General features: G+C 42.8%; 1 protein-coding gene across 3 annotated transcripts in view; it reads left to right on the forward strand.

Moving 5' to 3' along the window:
- PRKACB (protein kinase cAMP-activated catalytic subunit beta) overlaps positions 1-22867 on the forward strand; it is a 128527-nt gene that overhangs the window by 40016 nt on the left and 65644 nt on the right. Inside the window, exon 2 of one of the 3 annotated variants that reach the window (XM_075936350.1) lies at positions 13194-13396. The exons of 1 other annotated variant lie outside the window; for it this stretch is intronic. Coding sequence is in view for 1 of the 2 variants with exons in the window: in XM_006120294.4 (XP_006120356.2) it covers positions 22249-22435 (187 nt within the window). In the remaining variant the exon portion in view is untranslated. Of the gene's footprint in view, positions 1-13193; positions 13397-22152; positions 22436-22867 lie in introns of those variants that run through there. One more of the 3 variants, XM_006120294.4, reaches the window with a different exon arrangement.

The following is a 22867-nucleotide window of genomic DNA, read 5'->3' on the forward strand; positions in this document are numbered from 1 at the left end:
TTAATAATTCCTATGTAATGTAATGTAAATGTCTACATTATTTCATTCATTATGTAAGAACAGAGAAGGCGCATACATACAAGTGCCCGATTGTGAGCAACTTCTTATTTTGGTCGTAAAGGGGGGGATACAAAAAGAGAGTACCCTTTCCACACCCTGTTCCACCCCCATCAAGAGGGAGTCAAACTCAAGAAGTCTAGCATTCTTAGGCTTGTTAAAACTCAGACAAGGGACAAGCTGAAGAACCTGTGGAGAATGGAGTGCATATGATCATATTTTGCACACTTATACAGTGTACTGAGGAGTGACTTGTTCTGGAATCTCTCATAAGTAAGATTTATTTTGTGAGCAGAGCTGGAAAAAGTACTGTTATTCTCGGGTATCCAGATCTGAAAGTCACCTTGTTACTCCTTTCTCTCATGAGAGGGAGTTGTGTCAGTGCAGGCCTGGGCATAATATAGCCTGTGGATGTGCATTAGTAAGAGGGAGTTGTTCTGCTATAGAATCTGTGGGCTAAGGTGAAAGCTGTTAGAAGAAGCTGAGTCAAAAGCACAGAAAGTGTTCAGGTAGGTTACTGGCTGCCATTTTTCTAAATATCAAGAAAATGCCCTTCTCTCTTGGGATCTAGTTCTGCAAACCCATAGATAGGTACTTGTATGAGTGCTAGTTAGATCAGTAGTCCCACTGAAGTAACTTTTCCACATTATACCAAAAAAGAGAACTATGCTTGACTGGGTAGTGACTATTTTGAGTACTAAGTTACAAAACTATGTTCTGTATAACCAATATTCAATGCAACAACAACCTGTACTTTCATTAAAAGGGAAATGGGGTTAGTATTGACATTGCTGTGAGATGTCCTGCAGTGAAAAGGTATACACAGCATGATGTAGAGTGATTAGCTTTACTACATGCATTTTAATTATCTTAAATATGATATGCTACTCTGTTTTAAAAGGGAAACAAATTATAAATATGTCAGTTACTACGTGTTCTAGCAATTAAAAGAAATGAGTGAATAGTTTCAAGGTTACTTGACGAGACTTCTCTTTTTCATCTGAAAATGGATTTTTGTCAGTTTGTAGCTGAATTATTTTTCAAACCAGATAATTTACCATGGAAAATCAGTTTGTGCATTGTACCTGAAATAGCTAATTAAAAAGCTGTTCATTACAAAGGAAAACAAAAGTTTTTATTTAAGTATATAGATTTTATTTAGATTCTTTACCTGTCTTAATAAATGTTGTCAAATAAGGCTCAAATCTATACTTTTGTCATGAAGCATTCTTCAGAATACGACAAAATATTGGTATTAAATCATATTTCAAAACAAACTTAGCTTATTTTTCTCTAAATTCTGATGTAAAGCACCAATAACTTATATTTATTATTACTGAAAACTTGTCATTAGCATTCCACAATTTATAAAAGAATAAAAGCACAGATATCAGCTGTTATCTGCAGATGGAATAGATTTTGGCAAATTGTTCTGCTGTCATTCATGCTACTGGATAAAGTTACTAAGGTCTGCTGTAATGGGTGAATTGCCTTAGTTTGCAAGTTATTTAATACTGGTTGATATGCAGCTTTTTATTTAAGTTTGGTTTATTTTATGTCCAGAATATGGAGATTTTTACAGACTCCTTTAGAAGTTGTGTTATGTATATGAGAGAGAGACTGACTGACTTTCGTGATCAAAATCCACAATGTATAATGAAAAAAAATTGTAGTCCCCATGTTAATAAGGCAATCCTAGACAGGTTAAAATGTTCCCCTTATAGGTTTATTTGTGTTACCATTTCTGAGATCTGACTTGTGTCCACTTATCCTTTTTCGTAGAGACTGTCCAATATACATGACAAAGGGGTTTTGCTGGTACTTAATGGCATATGTCACCCTAGACAATGTACAGTTATATGAGCCCCTAATGTTGTGGCTTATATGATTAGGTCCTATGATGATGTTGCTTGTATAGATGCGTGGACAGAAATAGCAATGGGATTTTATTACAGGGGTAGGTGTCTGGGTGAGTGTGTCTCAGGTGTGATGTGTGGCTGCTGGAAAGAATTTGCTTCAGGTTAGGGGGTTGTCTGAGAGTGAGGAATCATTTTCCAGGATAGGTTGTAGATGTCAATGATGCATTGGAGGGGTTTAACATGGGGGCTGTAGGTAATGACTAGTGGTGGTCTGTTATTTTCCTTGTTAGGCCTGTCTTGAAAAGCAGATGCCTGGGTACTTGTCTGGCTGTCAATCTGTTTCTTCACTTCCCCAGGTAGGTATTTCAGTTTTAAGAATGCTTGATAAAGATCTTTTAGGTGTTTGTCTGTGGAATTGGAGCAAATCTGGTTGTATTTTAGGACCTGCCTGTAAACAATCAATTGTGTGATGTGTCCTGTTTGGAAGCTAGATGCATATAGCTAAGAACAGCAGTCAGTAAGTTTCCAGTGTAGGGTGGTGGTAATTTGGCCATAATTTCATTGCACTGTAGTGTCAAGAAAGTGGATCTCTTTTGTGGACTGGTCCAAGCTAAGGTTGATGGCAGGGTGGAAATAGTTGAAATCCCTGTGGACTTCTTTAAGGGTCTCATTCCTGTGCGTGCATATAATGAAGATGTCCTCTGTGTAGCATAAGTAGAGGAAGGGTGTTAGAGGACGAAAGCTGAGGAAACATTCAAGTTCAGCCATTAAAATGTTGGCTTATTTTGGGGCCATGCGGGTGCCCATAGCAGTGTCACTGACTTGAAGGTATAAATTGTATTTATTATTGTAGGCTCTAAAAGAATAGGTGTTCTTTATACATTAAATAATAAATTAAATATTTTGTGCCACAGCACCTTATGCAGTTTACATTAAAGAAAAGAGAGAAAATAATTCCAAAATATAAGTAAATATTCTCTGCACAGTTATTTTCCTTTCTGTTTTCCATATTCTTGTGCTAAGAATAAGTGACAAAATAAATTAAATGCACCATTGTTGAACTGATTTTTTTTTTATTTGCAAATATTTTCAAGAAAAAAAAAATCACCTGTCTTTTAAACATTTTGACTGTTGTAATGCCTCCTAGTGGCAGTTCACACTTAGAACTCTCTGAATTTCAGTCTGTATATGGCTGTGCTTGACTCCTTTTCAGATTTGACCTAACACTTTCTAAAAATAGCTCTGAAAGCCACTAGTAGGAGCAAAGAGGCATTTAAAATTTTCAGTCTATCTTTCCACTGAAGTCAGTAGCAGATAGAAAACAAAGGAGGAAAAATAGGATGTAAACATTTTTATATTTGCAGTTTTGATATCTTGAGCTGTTTCTATAGAATAAATAAAAAACTTGCAAATATTAAGTTTAAATGATGAAAAACATCTCTTTGGTTCTTGTTTATGTATTAAGCCATATCAATTTCAAACTAAAATGTACTTTAACAGAAAATTCCCCTATATTTGTATATTCTAGAATTGTTGACTTTTATTTTTTTTTGTTTTAAAAAAATTAAAAATTGAGAAGTTGAAGAATTTATTTAAAGCATTTTACAAATGAAAAGATGTGTAAGGAAAAATGTAATGGAACAGACCAAAGGCCCATCCATCTTTCTATTCTCTTTAATAGTTGGAAATGTCATAAAATAAGTGTTTCTCCGTGATGAATTAGCTTTTAAATGACTAGACGGTGTTTATACAGTACTTAGAAGATGTAGCATGCGAAATAAAATATATATAATGCAGCTGGCTCCCCAAGAGAGAACTCTCTTATTGTCATACACATAACCTAGAAATCTCTCCCCCGTAGTGGGGTCAAAAGGGAGAGACTATAGCTTCTCTAGAAAAAGACTAACTAGGGTTGAGGTGGAGAGTTAACAGATTCTGTTTCCCAACAACAGTATGGAAGCTCATATTTCCAGATCACAAAAGTAAATGTCCTGTGCTTCAGAGCAGTGAGAAACATGAGTGTGTTTTTTAAGGGGTGAAAAGGCACTTTTCCTTCCTTTAATTTATATACAAAGCTATTGTGAGCTCAAGCTGTTTTCCATTAGATATTTTCACATTTTGATAGTTTAATTTTTAATAAAAGTCTGAGATAAATAATAGATTTTAGATATATCATTCTGTCATGGCATGCAGAAATGTGCAAATGTATGCAGAAAGTACAGGTTGAATCTCTAGTCCGGCACCCTGGGGACCTGACTGGTGCCAAACCAGAGAATTTGCCAAACCACAGGAGGTCAATATTATCTAGCAACAATACCAATACTTCCTCTGCTTACTGGGCTCTTAGAAGACATTTAGGGGTAAATTAGAGCTAAATAACAGCACAGAACATTGAGAGCCAGGAGTTGGTGGCTGTAAACAAACTTTATGGGACCATGGGAAACTTGACCACATCCATGAAAAGTGGGCATCTGGCTAACTAAAATCACGCGGGACCACAGATGGTGTCAGACTAGTGAGGTTCAACCTGTACTCAAATTTGAAAGGAAAACCAATTGTATTTTTTAAATATTTAATCATAAACAACTACCTGTTTTTCCTAGAGAATATGCCAGGAGTTTCATTCACAAACTTAACCTGCAAATGCAACACTTAATGAGAAGTGTCCCACAGGATCCCTAATACTTTTAATACCTTGTTTCTGGAGACAATGAAATGTTTATTTTGGCTGATTATGCCATAGTTTAGTTTATATAGAATTTAATGTGACACTTAGAAACAGTATTTAAGATGGCAATTAATATTTAGTAGAGTTTAAATAGTTACTACTTCTAAATTTAGGAATTGTGGAACATTAAATAAGAGTTAAGACAGTTTTTCAATATCTTTTCCATTCAGCAGCTGTTCAAACATTTGAAGTGTCTTACTGGTTATTTGCTTTCTTCTAGTCCTGTCTTAGTATTGTACATGCTAAAAATGACTATTAGAGCAGATTATCTCCATACAGTAGATTAATTTCATGTCTTTTTCAGATTCTTATATTTAGTGGATTACATTGTAATCAGGAAGTGTGTGATTGTGATGTGAATTTGTGACTCAAATTTGTGATCCAATGTTATTTCTAACTTTAGCTTCCACACTTGCGTATGGAAGCATAGCAGTGTTTTGAAGCTTAACAGAAAAAAGTAATTGAAATTATATGGTAAATGTTTTGCCTTAGAGGTGGAAAGGTTTACTTATTTGAATTTTAGGAGACTGCAAATCAAGATTAAATGCTATTTAAGAACATTCATGCAACATATTTTATGACAAAGAGCTACATTACATCAATATTATTTTCATTGTTTGTTCGAGGAGCAGACTTTAATACAACAGAAAACAAAAATGCAGAATGGGTCAAAGCAAGCCATTTTCCACAGATTGTTCATCCAAGTTCTGAGAGACATTGGGAAACATCTGCACTTGCTTTTTTTTTATCTCCTTTGACTTGGTTCCACTCAATAGACTAATCAATCATCCATTCATTGTCAGTCACTTTTACCAACTCAGAAAAAGTCTGATTTGCCCAGAGGCTTTCATGGCTAGACCTAATAATTTGGGCTCCGGGGACCCATAGTAGTTTCATTTTACAGTATTTATACAACACTGTTCACCAATTTGTAAATGTTGCACATTTTGTTTAAATATCAAAAACATGTAAATCTCTTTTGATGAAAATCTGAAACCAAAGCAGAATGAAAAATGGATTTAGACTTATGTCAGACTTCCATGTTGCTGAGTCTCAAGCATCTTCTCAGAAATAGACTCTGAAATGCAAATTTTAATTAAAACAACCCTTTAACATTTCAGTTTGGAGATAAAAAGGAAGGATTTGTATATTATTTTTGAGTGCTCGAGGAAAATGGGTACAGTTTTTTGTAAAAAAAATATTTTTAAAAAATTGAACCACCGCAAAGAAAGGTCAAAAGTTAAGCTTATGGTGATGCACCACATCCACAATAAAACAGTGTTTAGCTGATTGCAGGGTGAGCTTAAAGTTCTATTTTATTGACTCTTCTTTGTATTTCTTCACACTTGTAATACTTTTTTATGAAGGAATGTAGCACTTTCATTTTTGAATTGTCAGTGGCAATCTAAGGCACAAAAATATTGATTGTATATTGCAAATCCCAAGAATTTAAACAAGCATTATGTAGATATTCTGCTGTCTTTTTGATGGCTCTGAGAATTTTCTTTAAAGTATGGATATACAAGTTTCTCAATAGTTATATTTAGGATAACTTCTTATCACACAATTTATTTTAATCCTTCTAACTTCAAATTGAAGTGATCCATCTGAAGTTTCAGAGTCATGGTCTTCTTATGGCTGTGGTGTCCAACAAGCTAGCCACTAGCCACAAGTGGCTATTAGGCATGAACAATATGATTATTTGGTCAGTTAACTGGCTAGTTCACTATAGCAGTAGGCTACTGCTTTAGAACTGGCTTTACCACTGTTTTTATGGGATAGAACTTTGAGGCATTGTAAGACCTCGTTCAGAATACTCTGTTTCTGGTCAACTGTTTTCAAGGAAAATGAATCTAAACTAGAACAGGTGCAGAGGAGCTACTAGAATGATCAGGGAATAGAAGACCTATCTTATTAGAGGAGCCTAGAAAAGCTTGGTTTTCACAAAAGGAAGGATGGCTAAGGGATATAATTGCTTCTGTAAATTCTTTTGGGCAAAGGGAGGGTAAATACCAGGCAGGCTGAAGTGCAATTTAAGCTAATGGACAATGTTGGCACAAGAACAAATGGGTATTAACTAGCCACGAACAAATTAGGGATGTAATAGTGTATCCGGTTAATGTTATCAGCTACACGCATCTCCTCCTTTCTACCCACTGTGGCTATGCGAGTACATTTTTTAGTGGGCAGGCAGGCTGACCAGCTAAGTCCTGGCTCGTGCTTGGTCCCAACAGCTACCTCTGCTGCAGCTCTGAATTAAAAGGAGTTTGGGAGCCAGTGGACAGGCAGGCTGGCTCAATCAGTATGTGTCTATACCTCATTTTACACAAATTTCTGGACAGTCATGGTTATCGAATTGTTCTAGAGAGAGAACTGATACCGACAGCAGGTTTCTCAACTTCTTCAAGCAGTCCCCCGTGGGTGCTCCACTGTAGGTGTCGGGCTTGTCCGAGAACTGCAGATCGGAGATCTTTTCCAGCCATAGTCTGCTGGACTGCGCATGCACGAAATGCGGCTCGTGGCTTTTCGCACTGTTTGAGTGCACGCAGTCCACCTCCCGAAGGTTTCTCCTGACCGTCCTCAGCCACAGACAGACTGAATGCTCTCTCCATTACTCCTGATACATAGAGAGAGAGAGAGATATTACTTTTAGTCTTAGTTATTAGTTATAGTTGTTAGTCATTTATAGTTACTCATTCCAGTCGTTTTAAAAAAAAATTTTTTTTCCTTCATAATAGTTAGTAGTTATTGTAAATAGTTCAATGCCTGGTTTTAAGAAATGCGGCGAGTGCCACGAGGCAATGCCTGCCTCCGATGGCCATTCCCTGTGTATCAGATGTATCGGGGAAGGCCACATACCTTAAAAATGTCCCCATTGCTCAAAGCTCACGGCCCGAGCAAGAAGAGATGCGTTTAAAAATCCTCTTATTCGACAAAGCCCTGCAGCTCCAAACTCAACAACCCACGGGGCACGCAGAACAACCTAAGAAAATGAAGAAGAGACCATCTCCATCGTGATCCCTTTTTCCTTCATGGGTGAGTATTGGCGATAAGCCAGGGACCTCAGGCACATTGGCCGCACGTGGCGCTGGAGAGCCAAAGGCAAGCCAAAGTAAGTCGGCTCCAAGCCCCTCGATATCAGGCTCCATGGTTTCCAAACCATCTCCATGGACATCCACGGCTCCGAGACCCTTTCTTGGTGCTAGACGCTCCCCGGCACTGCTCCGGCACCGAGTCGCTCCCCGGCAGAGGAGCACTTGTTGGTACCAACTCATACTCTGGCACGATCAGGATGGCCAGTTCTGAGTCGCTCTCTGCCCCAGGCACATGCGGTACCGAGACGCCTCTTGCCTTTAAGATGCTCTCCAGTGTCTTGACGCTCACTGGCACCGAGACCACCAGCACCGAGTTGACCAATGCAGAAGCGGTCAGTGACACCCGAGCACCCTTCGTCTCCCACGAGCTTGCCGGCGCCGAGTCGATCGCCGATACCAAAGAGTCTTTTGCCTCCTACACACTCATCGGTGTCAAGACACCGATCACCAACAAGGCGTTCACTGGCACCGAGACGCCTCTCTCCATCGAGGCGCTCACCGGCACCGAGCTGCCCTTCTGCATCAGGCTGCTCACTGGCACCGAGGCGCCCCTCTCCATCAAGGTGCTTGCTGGCACCGAGGCGCTCCTCGCCTTTGAGATGCTCACCGGAGCCGAGGCGATCCTCTCCCACTAAATGCCCACCGGCCCCATCATGATCGCTGGCACCAAGATGTTCTCCATTGGCAATCTCCCCATCGGCAATCTCCCCATTCCCCAGTGCCGAGAGGCATTTCTGCACCGACTACCTTAGTACCATTGGCTCTAATCCCGCATACAGCAATTTCCACTCCAACTTCTTCTCCACGGGAGCAGCTGTTAGCATTATCTACCCAACATAGGGCTAAGAAACTGCCATCTCTGTCACCAAGCCCAGAGTTCTCGCCTGAATTACGGTCACCATCTCCAGCGTATTCCAGATACTCTCGTACCCGCCATGATTCTCTGCAACCAAGACATCACTACCGTCATGATCGCTGGTCACTGAGTTATGCCACCTACTATAGAGAAAGCTCCAGTCTCCTAGATCACCTATGCTATCGACTCACTCTGACTATTATAGACGGTACCGTTATTCTGCTTCGCCATACCATCACCATAGGTCGTCTTCACAATATCGTTGGTTGCCTCATGCACACTCCCACTCCTCACTCATTTGGAAGCACCCAGTTCCTTCCCCATCTTCAAGAACACCAGCTCCGTCAGGGTCCCCATCGCATACCTGGGACATACAATAACCTCTTTCCACTGGAGAGCCTGAAACCGACCGGTTGCCTACAGACCAATCTTCCTCATCCCCAGACGACGCAGTTTTCCAAAGGAACACCTCACCGTCGGACGATCTCCATCAATTTCAGGAGCTTTTCAAAAGGGTGGCAGATAGTCAAAAGGTGCAGTTGGGAGAGGTGCAACAAAAACATCATCACCTCCTCCGTAACATCAAACAGTCTCACCAGACCAAAATCTCACTGTCATTAGATGAAGGTATTCTAGAGATAGCTGATGATATTTGGCAGTTATCCGCGTCCGTCCCACCCACCAATAAGGAGGCGGATAAAAAGTACTTCGTTCCCGCCAAAGGGATGGAGTTTCTTTTTACTCATCCACAATCCAATTCGTTGGTTGTGGATGCAGTACAGCAAAAAGCGAAGATGCCCCAACATAAGTCCACTGCTGCAGACAAGGATAGAAAACACCTTGACTTATTTGGCTGCAAAGTATATTCCTCGGCAACACTCACTCTTCCTATGGCCAACTATTCAGCACTTTTGGCTAATCACAATTTTGACAATTATGCCAAACTTGTGACACTACTCAAACATCTACCAGAGACCAAACGGGACATCTTAAAGGCAGTGATACATGAAGGATACGCAGCCTCCAGAACGGCTTTATATATTGCCCTGGATACGGCCGACACTGCAGCGCATATGACAGCTACATTGGTCGTTATGCGCAGGGCGTCCTGGCTGCAGCAATCATCTGCCCCCAAGGATCTTTTGTCAAAAGTCGAAGATCTATCGTTCGACAGGCAGAACCTCTTTTCCAATAAGATGGGCCAACTCCTCCACTCTGGAAAGGATTCCAGGACTACTTTAAAAATGTTAGGCATGTACACTCCACTGTACCATCGGAAAAGATATGCTCCCCATCAAAAGCAAAGACCCCTTCTCCAGCAGCCTCCTCCATACAGACCACACGAACAACAAAGGGGTAGACAACACCATCAATGGAGACGTCCACCACCTAAAGCGTCTGCTCAACAGGGTAACAGACAACAAGTTTGACGCTTCAGTCGAGGGGCTGAGAGCCATTCCCACTATCACCGGTCTGGGTGCTACAAATGTGGTCTTCCACCACCGCTTAAGACCATACCTCTGTCGATGGGCCTACATCACCAACAACAAATGGGTCCTTCAAACAATTCGGCTAGGTTATACCATTCCATTTATGTCGCTGCTTTCCCCTCTCCCCTTCTGCCCTGTCCCTTTTCAGGGACCCATCTCACGAGTCCTTGCTCAGGCAGGAGGCTACTCGTCTACTCACCATCAGTGCAACAGAGTCAGTTCTGGATGAATTCAAGGGCAGAGGGTTTTATTCCTGATACTATGTAACGGAAAATAAGTCGGGGGGATGGAGGCCAATATTGGATCTTCACGGTCTCAACCGTTACCTGCGAAAAGAACAATTTTGAATGGTGACCCTGGCCACAATCATCCCAGCACTTCAGAGCAGGGACTGGTTCACGTCCCTCGATCTCCAGGACGCATATTTCCACATCACCATCCATCTGACACACAGGAGATTTTTACGCTTTCAAATCAGCGCTGACCATTTTCAGTACAAGGTGCTGCCATTCAGTCTCTCATCGGCTCCATGGGTTTTCTCCAAGACACTTGCCGTGGTGATTGCGTATATTCGTCGTCTAGGCATGATGATTTTTCCATACCTCGACTACTGCCTAATCAGAGCTCAATCATCAAAGGAAGCACGCCACGCCACAGACACCACACGCATAGTCTTCTAAGCACTGGGGTCTCATCCTCAATATCACAAAGTCATCCTTTGAACCGCAGTAATTAATACAATTCATCAGAGCTCGTCTCGACTCTACTCACGAGCGAGCTTTCTTGCCAGTTACAAGGTTCCAGACAATACAGGATTTGATCCAGGTTCTGTTGATCAGCCCAACGGTTTCCATACTACAATGTCTACAACTTATGGGCCACATGACTTCCATGACATATGTTGTCAAAGACGCAAGGTTACATTTTCGTTGCCTTCAACATTGGATGGCAAAGGTATGCCCTCCAAATGTCTGCGACGTCCACACAACAATAACGATTCCCACTCACATCAAAACATCACTGGCTTGGTGGACTGTTCCAGGCAATCTAATGTCGGGCATACCCTTCCATCGCCCTCAGCTGACAGTACAGATTACAACTGATGCATCACTCATCGGATGGGGCACTCACCTCAGGCACGAGCAAGTACAGGGATTACGGGTTCCCGACGAATCGCTGCTACACATCAACTTTCTAGAACTCAGGGCAGCGTACAACGCCTGCCAACATTTCCTTCCCATTATTCGAGGACAAGTCATATGAATCCTCACCAACAATATGATGACCGTTTATTATATAAACAAACGGGGAGCCAGATCCCACTCCTTATGCACAGAAGCGGTACGTCTATAGAATCTGTGCAACCGTCACAAAGTTTCTCTAATTGCAGAGTATCTCCTGGGCCACCACAACTTCACGGCCGATGCCCTGAGCAGACATTTTTCTCTCAACCACGAGTGGGAACTACATCCCAAGGTGCTTTCTATGATATTTCAACATTGGGGGTTTCCGTCAGTAGATCTATTTGCTACTCACCACAATGCAAAGTGTCCTCTATACTGCTCGAGAGCAGGAATTGGGTGAGATTCGAAAGGGGACACTTTCCTCTACAATTGGAGTTGTCGCCTACTATACACGTTCCCCCCCACACCTCTAATACCCAGAGTTGTGGAGAAAATCATCCAAGATGGGGCCACAGTGATCCTAATAGCCCTCTCTTAGCCACAGCAGACGTGGTAGCCTTATCTCCATCATATGTCGATACGTCCTCTATATCCTTTACTGACATGACACAATCTGCTTTCGCAGAATCACCGCTCCCTGCTCCATCCATAGATCGATCATCTCGCACTGACGCCATGGTACCTAGTTGGTTCCAGCAGTCAGAAATAGCATGCTCACAATCCGCTAAATATATATTGCTAAATAGTAGAAAATCATCTATGTGAACTACTTACCTGTCAAAGTGGTCTCGCTTCTCATCCTGGTGCTTCCAATGGGCCTGGATCCAACTTCTACACCTATTCAACGTATTCTAGACTACTTGGTGTATCTTAAAAATTCCGGCCTTACCTGTGCTTCCATTAAAGTACATGTCGCCGCAATAACCGCCTTTCACCACCCTGTCAAGGGATACTCCATATTCTCCCATCCGATAATGAAAAGATTCCTGAAGGGAATGACTAACTTGTATCCACATCATACCCAACCTGCGGACCCTTGGAATCTCGAAATGGTCCTGAATACTTTGATGGGTAAACCTTTCAAACCTTTAGCGACATGCAACCTTCATAGCCTCTCCATGAAGGTCGTTTTCTTGCTGGCAATTACTGCCACAAGGAGTGTAGGCGAATTAGCTGCTTTATCAGCTTCACCTCCATATACGATATTCACCCACCAAGGGGTGATATTGTGACCACAACCACGTTTCCTCCCTAAAGTGAACTCGTGCTTTCACATTAATGAGCCTATAGTTTTGTCTATCTTCTACCCCAAACCACACCCTTCGCCTGAGCATGCGCACCTACACACTTTGGACGTGAGACGAGCATTGGCCTTCTATATTGAGAGAACTAGACCCTTCCGAAAGGTGGACTCACTACTAGTATCAGTGGCGGAACGTTCTAAGGGCCGTCCATTACCCACACAATGCATTTCCTCCATTATTGTGGAATGTATAAGGAGTTGCTATAACCTGCGAAACAAGCCACTACTGTCAACAATGAGAGCCCATTCGACTCGGGCTGTTGTAGCATCTACTGCTTTCCTCAAAAGGAGTGCCCTTGAGGCATATTTGGAGGGCAGCCACGTGGTCATCAAACTTAACCTTCGCTAGACATCACGCCATCCCCAATCGCCTCATACCAGATTCAGGGGTGGCATCTGCGATGCTATCCACGGTTACAGCACATTAACTCCGAACCCTCCTCCATTCGTGAGCTATTGCTATACATTCACCTACAGTGGATCACCCACGGGACACTGCTCCAAAGAAGAAGTTACTCACCATGTGCTGTAATGATGGTTCTTCGAGATGCGTGTCCTGTGGGTGCTCCACAACCCGCCCTCCTCCCCGCTTCGGAGTTTCTCTAATTTAATGTCTTTCAGATCAAGAGGCAGGAGGAACTGGCGGGAGCCGGACCGCGCGCACTCAAATGGAGTGAAAAGCCACGAACCGCACTTCGCGCATGCGCGATCCAGCAGACTTCAGCTGGAAAAGATCTCCGAACTGCAGCACCGGGACAAGCCCGACACCTACAGTGGAGTACCCACGGGACACGCATCTCAAAGAACCATCATTACTGCACAAGGTGGGTAACTTCTTCTTTTCTCTATCTGTCAGCCCAAAGCCAACTCTTCCTAAAACCCAATACTTTGTGGTTACATCCCATGCTAATTTGGAGTTACAGCCAGAGACAGCACTATAGATGAAATATTGGGTAGTGCTGGAAAAGGAAGAATGCTGGATTCGTTCGTGCTAACAAGTGGTTAGTGGGTTACAGTTTCTAGATGCAATAGGGACTGGGTTAGGGTTAGAGGAAGTACTTGATGTGGGGGCGTACTATGTCAGAAGTGCTCGACACTGTGGGTAGGAGACAGCACCCTTCTCTTGCCATAATAGACTTAATTAGTGATTTCTTTTTTCCTCCATCCTACTGAACTCCGAGGAATCTATTCCTTAAGTAAGGCATAGGGCAGTCTTCATCAGTATTTCCACAGGAGCCAGGCAGGGTAGGGGGAGCCAAGTTAGAGCTAAGGCAGCAGCTTTAAGAGGTGGTGAAAATCTCCTGTGTGCTTGTGACCATCTTCTAACAAACAGGCCAGGATTTGTTTTTGGTTTTCTTTTTAATGGGGGATTTTTGCCTGTAACCCAACAACTACCCACTTGTGACTAAGCTTGGGGTCATGATTACTAGTTATAAAACCTCATCTTAAAGGCTATTCACTTCAAAACAGAAGCAAAGCCTAAAGTTAAGATGAGGAAACTTATAATACTGCTGTTTAGGTTATAATCTTCTGTGGACTAAAGAAGAACATAATTATCTTGGATTGTTGATTTAGTAAATTCTCAAGAACTAAACTGAAGGGAAAATATAAATATTAGCTTACTTTTTTTATCACATGCTGAACACATCCGGTTTTGCCTTTTTTGTTTTTGTGTTATGCGTATTCTTTTGTGCATATAAGCTTTTCAAAATTATTTTATGTAGTCTTTTTGTAGCCATCATGTAAATTGAAATATTTAATGCTATTGGAATATAACAGTCTGTATGCTTTCCTGGTGTAGATGGATTTACTAAGTAAGCTTAAGAAACAATGAATAGTCTAGTAGCACCTTAAAGACTAACGAAACATGTAGATGGTATCATGAGCTTTCATGGGCATAACCCTTAGTCTTTAAGGTGCTACCAGACTATTTGTTGTGTTTTAAGTTTTTCCAGTTACAGATTAACTCGGCAACCCCTTTGAAGCTTTTACTTTGAAGCGTTTTTGTCCCTGCTGTAATTAAATTTCTTTACAGTAGATGCCAGTAGAGATCTTCTGAATTAAAATAGAAATATGATCACCATTTCCATAGCAACAGCTTCCCTCTTGGCATTACTATTTATAGAAGTACTGCAGGGCCAGTTTTACATTACTCATCACATGGGAAACTTTCTGTCAAGGGTTAAAATATTTGTGAAAAAGATACTTTTTATTTAATTTCAGGCATTATTTAATAGTGGGATTATTTATTTTGCTGTATGTATTTTATTTGTTGGTATTTCTGTGCCACTTATTGTAGTATTTTTAGTTTTATATTAAATCTTCTGTTTTAAAAACCTATTTTAACAGATTAACAGTTTGATTATGCATCTTGACTGGAGTTGAAATTTGGTATGTGGGTTCTAAGTGGAAAATATTATAATCTTTGGCTAAGATTTGATTTTCTTACCTTGTTTAATTACTAATACTTGTACAGTATGTCAAAAGCAGTATGCCCATCTTAGGCATTATTTTCATCCATTTAACATGAAAACAATTAAAATATGTAGATTGTTAGCAAATACAGTCCATTTTGCATACAGAAAAAATAAACTAATTTCTCTAAAAAAAGAAGCACTTTTTGTAGATAAGCAGTATCCACTTCTCCAAAAAGTAGCCTACCTTTTCCCCCAACTCTTTCCAGTGTCTTGTAAATTGTCAGCTTGCAAAGCACAAGCAATGCTGTGCTTGTTCACATACTTGCCACTAACACTTAAATTTTCTAAGAATTGTTGTTCTTAATTATAAGACAGTAATGTTTACATTTGGCATTCTGTGCTTTCCTCAGGACTTTCAAATACAACTGAGAAGGGCTTATTACATGGTATATTATCACACAAATACTTTATTATTATTATTATTATTATTAAAAAATGTACAAAATGTTGTAAAATTAGGATATTTAATAGTGTTTATACTTTGATTTATACTCCCTTTTTAAATTTTCCCATTATTATGTGTGTTAATGACAGCTTACAAGCAAAAAATGGTTTACTGGTCAATAGGAGTTTTACTAAATTTGGCAAGATTCATGGGTTTTCAAAAATTCAGAAGTTTTCACCCTGTCTTGTAGGGTCTAGTAACAATTGTACCTTTACTTAATAAAGGAATAAAATTCTTCATCTTCAACAAACAAAAATAAACCCCCCAAAGTGTTATTTTGCTGTATTCCTCATTCTGGCTGGGGAGTAGAAGGGCAGATGAACCTGGACCTACCCCAGCCAAAGGACATGGACCACTCCCTTGGCTGTGTTCACTGGGGCTGCAGCAGGCATGGAAAGGTGTTTCTCACCTGGCCCCAAGCTGCTGCTGTGAGAGAGGGTTGGAGTACTCCTCTCTCCCTGGGGCAGCCTGCGTATTGAACCCCTCATCTCCAGACCCACTTGAGAGCAATGATGTAAATGAAGCATGTACATTTTCATTTTATTTTCCAAAACACAAAAATTGAGTTTAAGGACCCAAGCAATTCCAGGTAAATTTTCTAGTTGTAAATGTGTGTAAGGAAAAAAGTGCTGATTGGCAAACTGAAGTCCTAGTACAAGCAATGCCATATATGTTCAGTGCAGGAGCAAAGGAGGGTGCACTTTGAGGAGAGCACCACTGCTTAAGTAACCTTCTGCAAGTACAGAGGACTTGAAACCCACTGCCTGCAAGACAGAATGGAAAATACCTGTGCTACAAAGTTTCTCTAAACCCAATCCCTCCTTCATTTTCCATCATGTAATTTAGAGAATTCAGCTGTGTGCCATTTATTTAATTTAACACTTTGACATTTAACGTTCTCTATTTTTTTTAAATATGCTACATAATCCATGAGTTAATTATACCAGGCATGACTTCACTCCACAATATTTCTCTCAAAATACAGTAATCTCTTTTTTAATGTATGCTACACAATCTTTTTCTTTTTGATTCCTTCATCCGCTGCCACGTTCCATTAGACCTCTCATTTTACAAATAGGGATTTGAAATTCTGGCAGACCAGACAACTAAAATAATTAGCTGAAGACTGTATGAAAGATGGGCTTTTAAAATGGATGCCCAGAAAGAAGACTGGAAAGAAACCACCCTTCCCTGGGTAATAGGAAGGAGGAGGATACTTGGATTTCTGCTAGCTTGCCTCCTTGCTCTCTCCTCCCTGCTGCTAATCCCATAATGGGTCAGCAACCTATGACTCATTGACTCCTCCACAGCAGCACTCACCTTCCTTGCACCTTTGAAGGCAAGATGCTGCTTGGGCTTGTGGGGGAGGGACAAGGAGGACAGAACTACATGGCGAGTGGGCGGGCAGTGGCAGGACCCCCAGGGGGAGCTGGGACTGGGGTACATCCTGGCTCCCTGAGCTGCTGCACTGCAGTTGGCTGAAGCTCCGGCAGCCATCACGTGGAGGGTGGCTACTGATTTAAAAACAGCTGATCCGAGCGTCGGTGGCAGGACTTGTGTGGAAGGTGGGGTGGGGCAGGACCATTCCGGAAGGATTGTGGGGGGGCAGGACTGGGGTACACCTTGGCCCCCTGAGCCACCAAACAGTGACTGGCTGAAACTCAAGCAGCTGCCATGTGGCGGGCGGCTGCTGGTGTTTTAAAAACAGCTACTCCATTGCGCAGGTAGTGGGACCTGCATGGTGAGGGGTGGGGAGGGAGATAAAGTACAGGGCTGGCGGAGATGAGGGAGGAAGAAGGGACCCTGGCTGGTGGAGATAGGGAGGGGAAAGGGCCAGACTGATGCCTTGCATCTGGCCAGAGGGGGTCACCGGGGAACTGCATGGCAAGCGGCAAATCTCCGCCGCTTTGTAAGGAGGCAGACGAAGCCCTGGGAAACCCAGCCTCAAGCGGAGGGCGGAGGAGAGGGAGCGAGGCATCCAGCCAGAGGAGGTCACCGAGGAATGGCGCAGAGAACCTCTGGAGGCAGGGTAAGCCCTGCACAGCTGCCAGTGACCAGCCAGCTGGGGAAATTCAGCTGCCCGCTGCAAGCGGGGGGGGGCAGAGGAGAGGGAACAAAGCATCCGGCCAGAACGGGTCGGTGGGGAACAGCACAGCGAGTGAAGAACCTGTGCCGCTTTGCAGAGAAAGCCTTTCTCAGCTGCCGGCCACCGGCTGGCCCTAGGGAAAATCATGTTATTGCGGGGACGGGTCATGTTGTTTGAAAAATGTTCCCAAAAAAAATCATGCTATCACGAAAACGTGTTAAGCGGGCACATGTTAAGCGAGGAGTTACTGTATCAGTAAAAAAACGAGTGGTCCTGTAGCAGCTTAGAGACTAACATTATATATATATATATATATATATATATATATATATATATATATATATATATATATATAGTATCACTAGGGGGCTGTACTGCCTGCTTATTATACTTGCCAACCTCACTCTGTTGCAGCCACATCGTGGCCTCCTCTCCTGCCCATGCCTCAGCAGGAGGGGGACTACCACCAACCCTTCCTGCAGCCAGATGGTGGCTGGACCGCAGGCCCTACCCCAGTATTGGGGCCAGGGACAGGATGCGGTGGCCAGAAGGGGGTTAGGCCCCAATTGGGCAGGGAGTCTGGCTTGGCAGAGGGGGCAGGAGTAGGTTGGGGGCAGGGTGACGGCTGGGGATAGGAGGCAGGAGCAGGCAGGGAGTGTGAGGCTTGGCAGGGGAGGGAACGTGTGAGGCACTGGGGAGACAGGGCCAAGGCTGCAGGGGCTCTTACTTGTTTTCATGTGGCATGCTGCTTCCAGGCACCAGAGGCTTTACCTGCAGCTGTCTGAGTAGCGGGAAAAGCCTCCAACAAGTTCATAGGTGCACCAGCCGGGGAGGGGAAAGGGAAGCAGCAGTGCGCATGCTTCCCCGCAAGCCAGATCCAGCACAGAGTTGTGGGGCTTTCTCTCCCCTTTGACCCCCCACAGGAAGCCAGTGGAGTCTGGAGCGCCAGGCAGGCGGTAGCCCAAGCACACATCCTGAGGCAGGCAGCAGAAGTTCCCTGGGAGTTGGGGTAGGAGGTGCTGGGCCACGGAAGCCAGAGCTCAGAAGCGAGAGGCAAAGGGGGGAGCTGGAGCTGCCGCTTCTCCCTAACCCACCTGCAGGGGAACCAGGAGGCCAGCAAGGAGCCCAGGGGGTCCCCAAGGAGAGGCCAGGGCAGAACTCTGAGCCATGGCCATCTCTTCCCCTTCAGAGACTGCCAAGGCTGGGGGTGGGGGACAATGCAGAGTGATGTGATGATGTCACTATTGTCCCACAGGAAAATTTTTGCAAGAGAGAGAGACAGACACGAGGTTTTGTTTGCAAAACCCACTTGCTCAGATGAGCAGAGCAGAGTGGAGAGAAAAGGGGACCCTCACAGTTTGACAGAAAAAGAAGGGTGAGGGGAAAGGACCTATCAGTTGTAGTGCTGGTGCTAAAGAGGCTAATTGAGTGGACTGGAAGTGTCCCATACTAGGGATGCTAGTGAGTAGTTTACTACTTGACTAGTCTCTGGGGTGCCACCTACCCCCTTCCTCCGTTGTCCCTATCAGAGGTAGCAGGGTGAGGATAGGGGAGGCTACTCTGGCAGAAGCCCCTGTTCGCAGGGGTCTCATTGGGGAACTGGGGCCTGCCCGCAGACAGGGGCTGCTGCTGCCAAGCAACCCCTGTTTACAGTGGCTGGAGCAGACTCAGTTTGTGGTGGCTAGGGCTGGTCAGTCCCAGCTCCAGGAGCTACCCTTGCTATGGCTCTACAGAGTGCCCCTTATCGACTAATCTTATAGTTGATACAAATTTTATCAACTACATGATTAGCCAGATAACTGCAATTTAACATCCTTCTCCCATACTTAACTTTTTATGTCACTTGAGTGTTGAATGTTAGGAAAGCAGATTTTATAATGGCCCATCCAGTTAATGTCTTTGTTCAAGCCATGAGAAACAGCGTCAAACTTGCATATGAAGGCCAGTTCTGCACTCTCTCTGTGGTGTTGGTTTTTGAAATTTCTTTGTAGAATATTTTAAATCCATTAATGAGTGTCCAGGTAGATTAAAATGTTCTCCTGCGGGTTTGCGTGTATTGCCATTTCTGATATCTGACTTGTCTATTTATCCTTTGTTGTGTGTGTATATATATTAGGGTATGTCTACACTACCCCGCTAGTTCGAACTAGCGGGGGTAATGTAGTCATCCGCACTTGCAAATGAAGCCCGGGATTTGAATTTCCCGGGCTTCATTTGCATGAAGCCGGCCGGCGCCATTTTTAAATGCCGGCTAGTTCGGACCCCGTGCCGCGCGGCTACACGTGGCACGGACTAGCTAGTTCGGATTAGGCTTCTAATCCGAACTAGCTGTATGCCTCGTGGAACGAGGTGTACAGCTAGTTTGGATTAGGAAGCCTAATCCGAACTAGCTAGTCTGTGCCGCGTGTAGCCGCGCGGCACGGGGTCCGAACTAGCCGGCATTTAAAAATGGCGCCGGCCGGCTTCATGCAAATGAAGCCCGGGACATTCAAATCCCGGGCTTCATTTGCAAGTGCGGATGACTACATTACCCCCGCTAGTTCGAACTAGCGGGGTAGTGTAGACATACCCTTATGTATTTGGCCAATATACAATGCAGTGCCCCTCTCCCATGTACAATTGGTGGTAGAGAGGGAAAAAGTTGACCTTGACAAAGCATAGAAGAACAGAAGGTGGTTTCACCACAAGTGAGAGGGTGTAATCAGGTGGGAGGAGGAAGTATTTATACCCTGGGAAGTTCTGGAGAAGTCTTCTCTCACTGCATTAGATCTTAGTTGCCCGTGCCCTCCCACAAATGGATTTTTTCCTAATCTGCTATGAGTAACCTTTTTCTTAAGGGCTGGGAAGGGATTTTTCTCTCAGTGCCCAATTGGCCAAAATGGATTGTTCTTTTGTGTTTTACTTTACCCACAGCAGGTCAGGGCCTGGTAGCCTAGGCTAATTTGGGTCAAAATATTGCAACGTAATAATTAACAAATGTGGCAGATGTCCAGTGCAAGTATGTGTTATGGACGGGTACAGCGGAGAATGAATTCCCCCGCACCGTGTTCCTTTTCCATCTCCCTTAATTCTCATGGTGGGGAGATGGGTGAAGTCCCAGCAACAGGTTGATAGGGATCAGGTGCAGAGATAGAGGATTGATAGCACCTAAGGATGTAAACAGGTAACTGGTTAATTGGGCAGCTTCACACCCGGCCAGCCTCCTGGGGGGCATTCCAGCCCATCAAGGTCAGAGCAGACTCATGCTGTGGAGCCCCAGGGCTGGCCAGGATGGAGCACACCCAGGAAACAGTGTAATAGGTCCTGCTGAGCCCAACTGGAGCAGCCCCCACTGGGCTGCACCAGGCCTGCCATGCTGCAGGGACCAGGCGCCCCCTGCAGGGACCTGGCTGTATTGAGTTGCCCTGATTTACAGGTTTGGGACCCATCACAAAGGTATGAATAAAGACATTACCTGCCTAGCACACTACCTTCCACATCCTAATGACTTAAAAAAACAAACGGGTACTTAGAGCAGGTGCAAATTGTTTTTCTCAGCTTCTTGTAACATGGATACTTTTATTGACTTTTTCCCTCCTTTTCCCCTCCTTCTCCTTGCCCCCAGTCTCCTGTTTATCTTGGAACTGGACCTTAAACTCCATTCATCTGAAGAAGTGGGTTGTACCCTTGAAAGTTCATGATATCATCTACATGTTTTGTTAGTTTTTAAGGTGCTGCTATACTATTCATTGTCTTTTAAGTTTTTCCAGTTACAGACTAACTCAGCTACTCTTCTGAAGTGGTTAAACATCGTTTAACTGGTTAACATTTTAAATGGGATTTTGTGTCCCTAATAGCAGGCCTCCTAAATAGGTGGAAATGATTAAGAGGAGAACTATGATGATCACTGTACAACTTACTGCTAGATATTCCCAGATATATTAAATGTATACAATTGCAAGCTAATTACATCTTCTCCATTGCCTTCTGTTTTTCTTCTGGGATGGTTGGAAAATGGATATATTTCTTTATTAAGGACTGGATGTTACCTTACTCAGTAAGTGGCCCCACTGACTTGTTGATAGACATTTGGAGGAAGCTAAAACTCAGCATGAGTAAGGTTGGCAGAATCTGGCTTCTTGTTACACAAGAACTATTCTTTAGCTTACTCCATTATGGCTTTCTAAATGTAAAAGGACAAAAGTGGTAACTTTGTTAATTTTTATTTACCATAAAACATCATTTGTTTTAACAAGTTAACCTTCTTGCTTAGAAAATTGTACTGTTGTAAAAAAAATGTAGGGATACTTTTTAGTTGATGGATGTTTATGGGAGCTATTTTTAAATTTTATCTGTATTCTGATTTTTTCCTTCACTTTATATCACATGCAGTTGTGTATTTTCATTGTCATGTGTTTTTTTATATGAAAAAAGTTGTTAAACTCAGAGTTTAAGACAACTATTACAGCTCTTTTAACCGCCACCTTTAGCAGATACAACAGAGTTTTGCTAAGAAAAGCACCATAACGTGCTGTTTTGTATTAACAGGAAGCAGAACAGCAGTAGTGGTTAGAAACACTGCATTCAGGAAGTTTGACACATGCATAAGTTCCTAGCTTCTGTTTAAGTTGTTTGAGCTCCTTTATAGATTGTCTAATGTTTTTTAAAGTAAATTATCAATGAATATAGATGGCAGCGCAGCGGGAACTATCTTGTAACCAGTGCACAGGGACATCCACTGCTTTGCAGAGACTTGAAGGGTTTGCTAACCGACTTTTTCATAGGCACTCTAAGGGTAGTTTACAAGAACAGAAAGTGGCTCTGGAAAATGAGAGCCATCATTTCTCTGAACTTGCTGCCCTATGGGACAGATCAAGTAAGTGTACTGTAGATATTTAATATTCAGTTTTTATGGTAATTAAAAGATTTTATGTAGTAAATAGACAAAACTACTGTAAATTCTATCAGCCTTTTTATAGTGTAACAGTAAATGTAGCTTTAAAGCAAGAGCTATTGCAACATGCAGGTGGAAATTTGATACTCTTTCACAGGGACTTGGTGTCTGGTAACAGAGTTTCATATGTGAGCTTCCTTTTTCTTAGACAAGTGTTGTTAACTTAATTTCTGTGTTTTTTGTAAGCTTTTCTTCCCAGTATTCCAGATCTAAATTAGATAGTTTTAGCAACAGTAGATAATTTACTTGTTTAAAATTGTGGGTTTTCTTTGTCTTTAATTTTGGAAGGGTGGATATTATGTTATGCTGACTGGGGGGTTAATTACATGACATCTTTTAAAAAATTATAGTGTC

This window comes from Pelodiscus sinensis, chromosome 9 (genome assembly GCF_049634645.1).
Source record: "Pelodiscus sinensis isolate JC-2024 chromosome 9, ASM4963464v1, whole genome shotgun sequence".
NCBI lineage: Eukaryota > Metazoa > Chordata > Testudines > Trionychidae > Pelodiscus > Pelodiscus sinensis.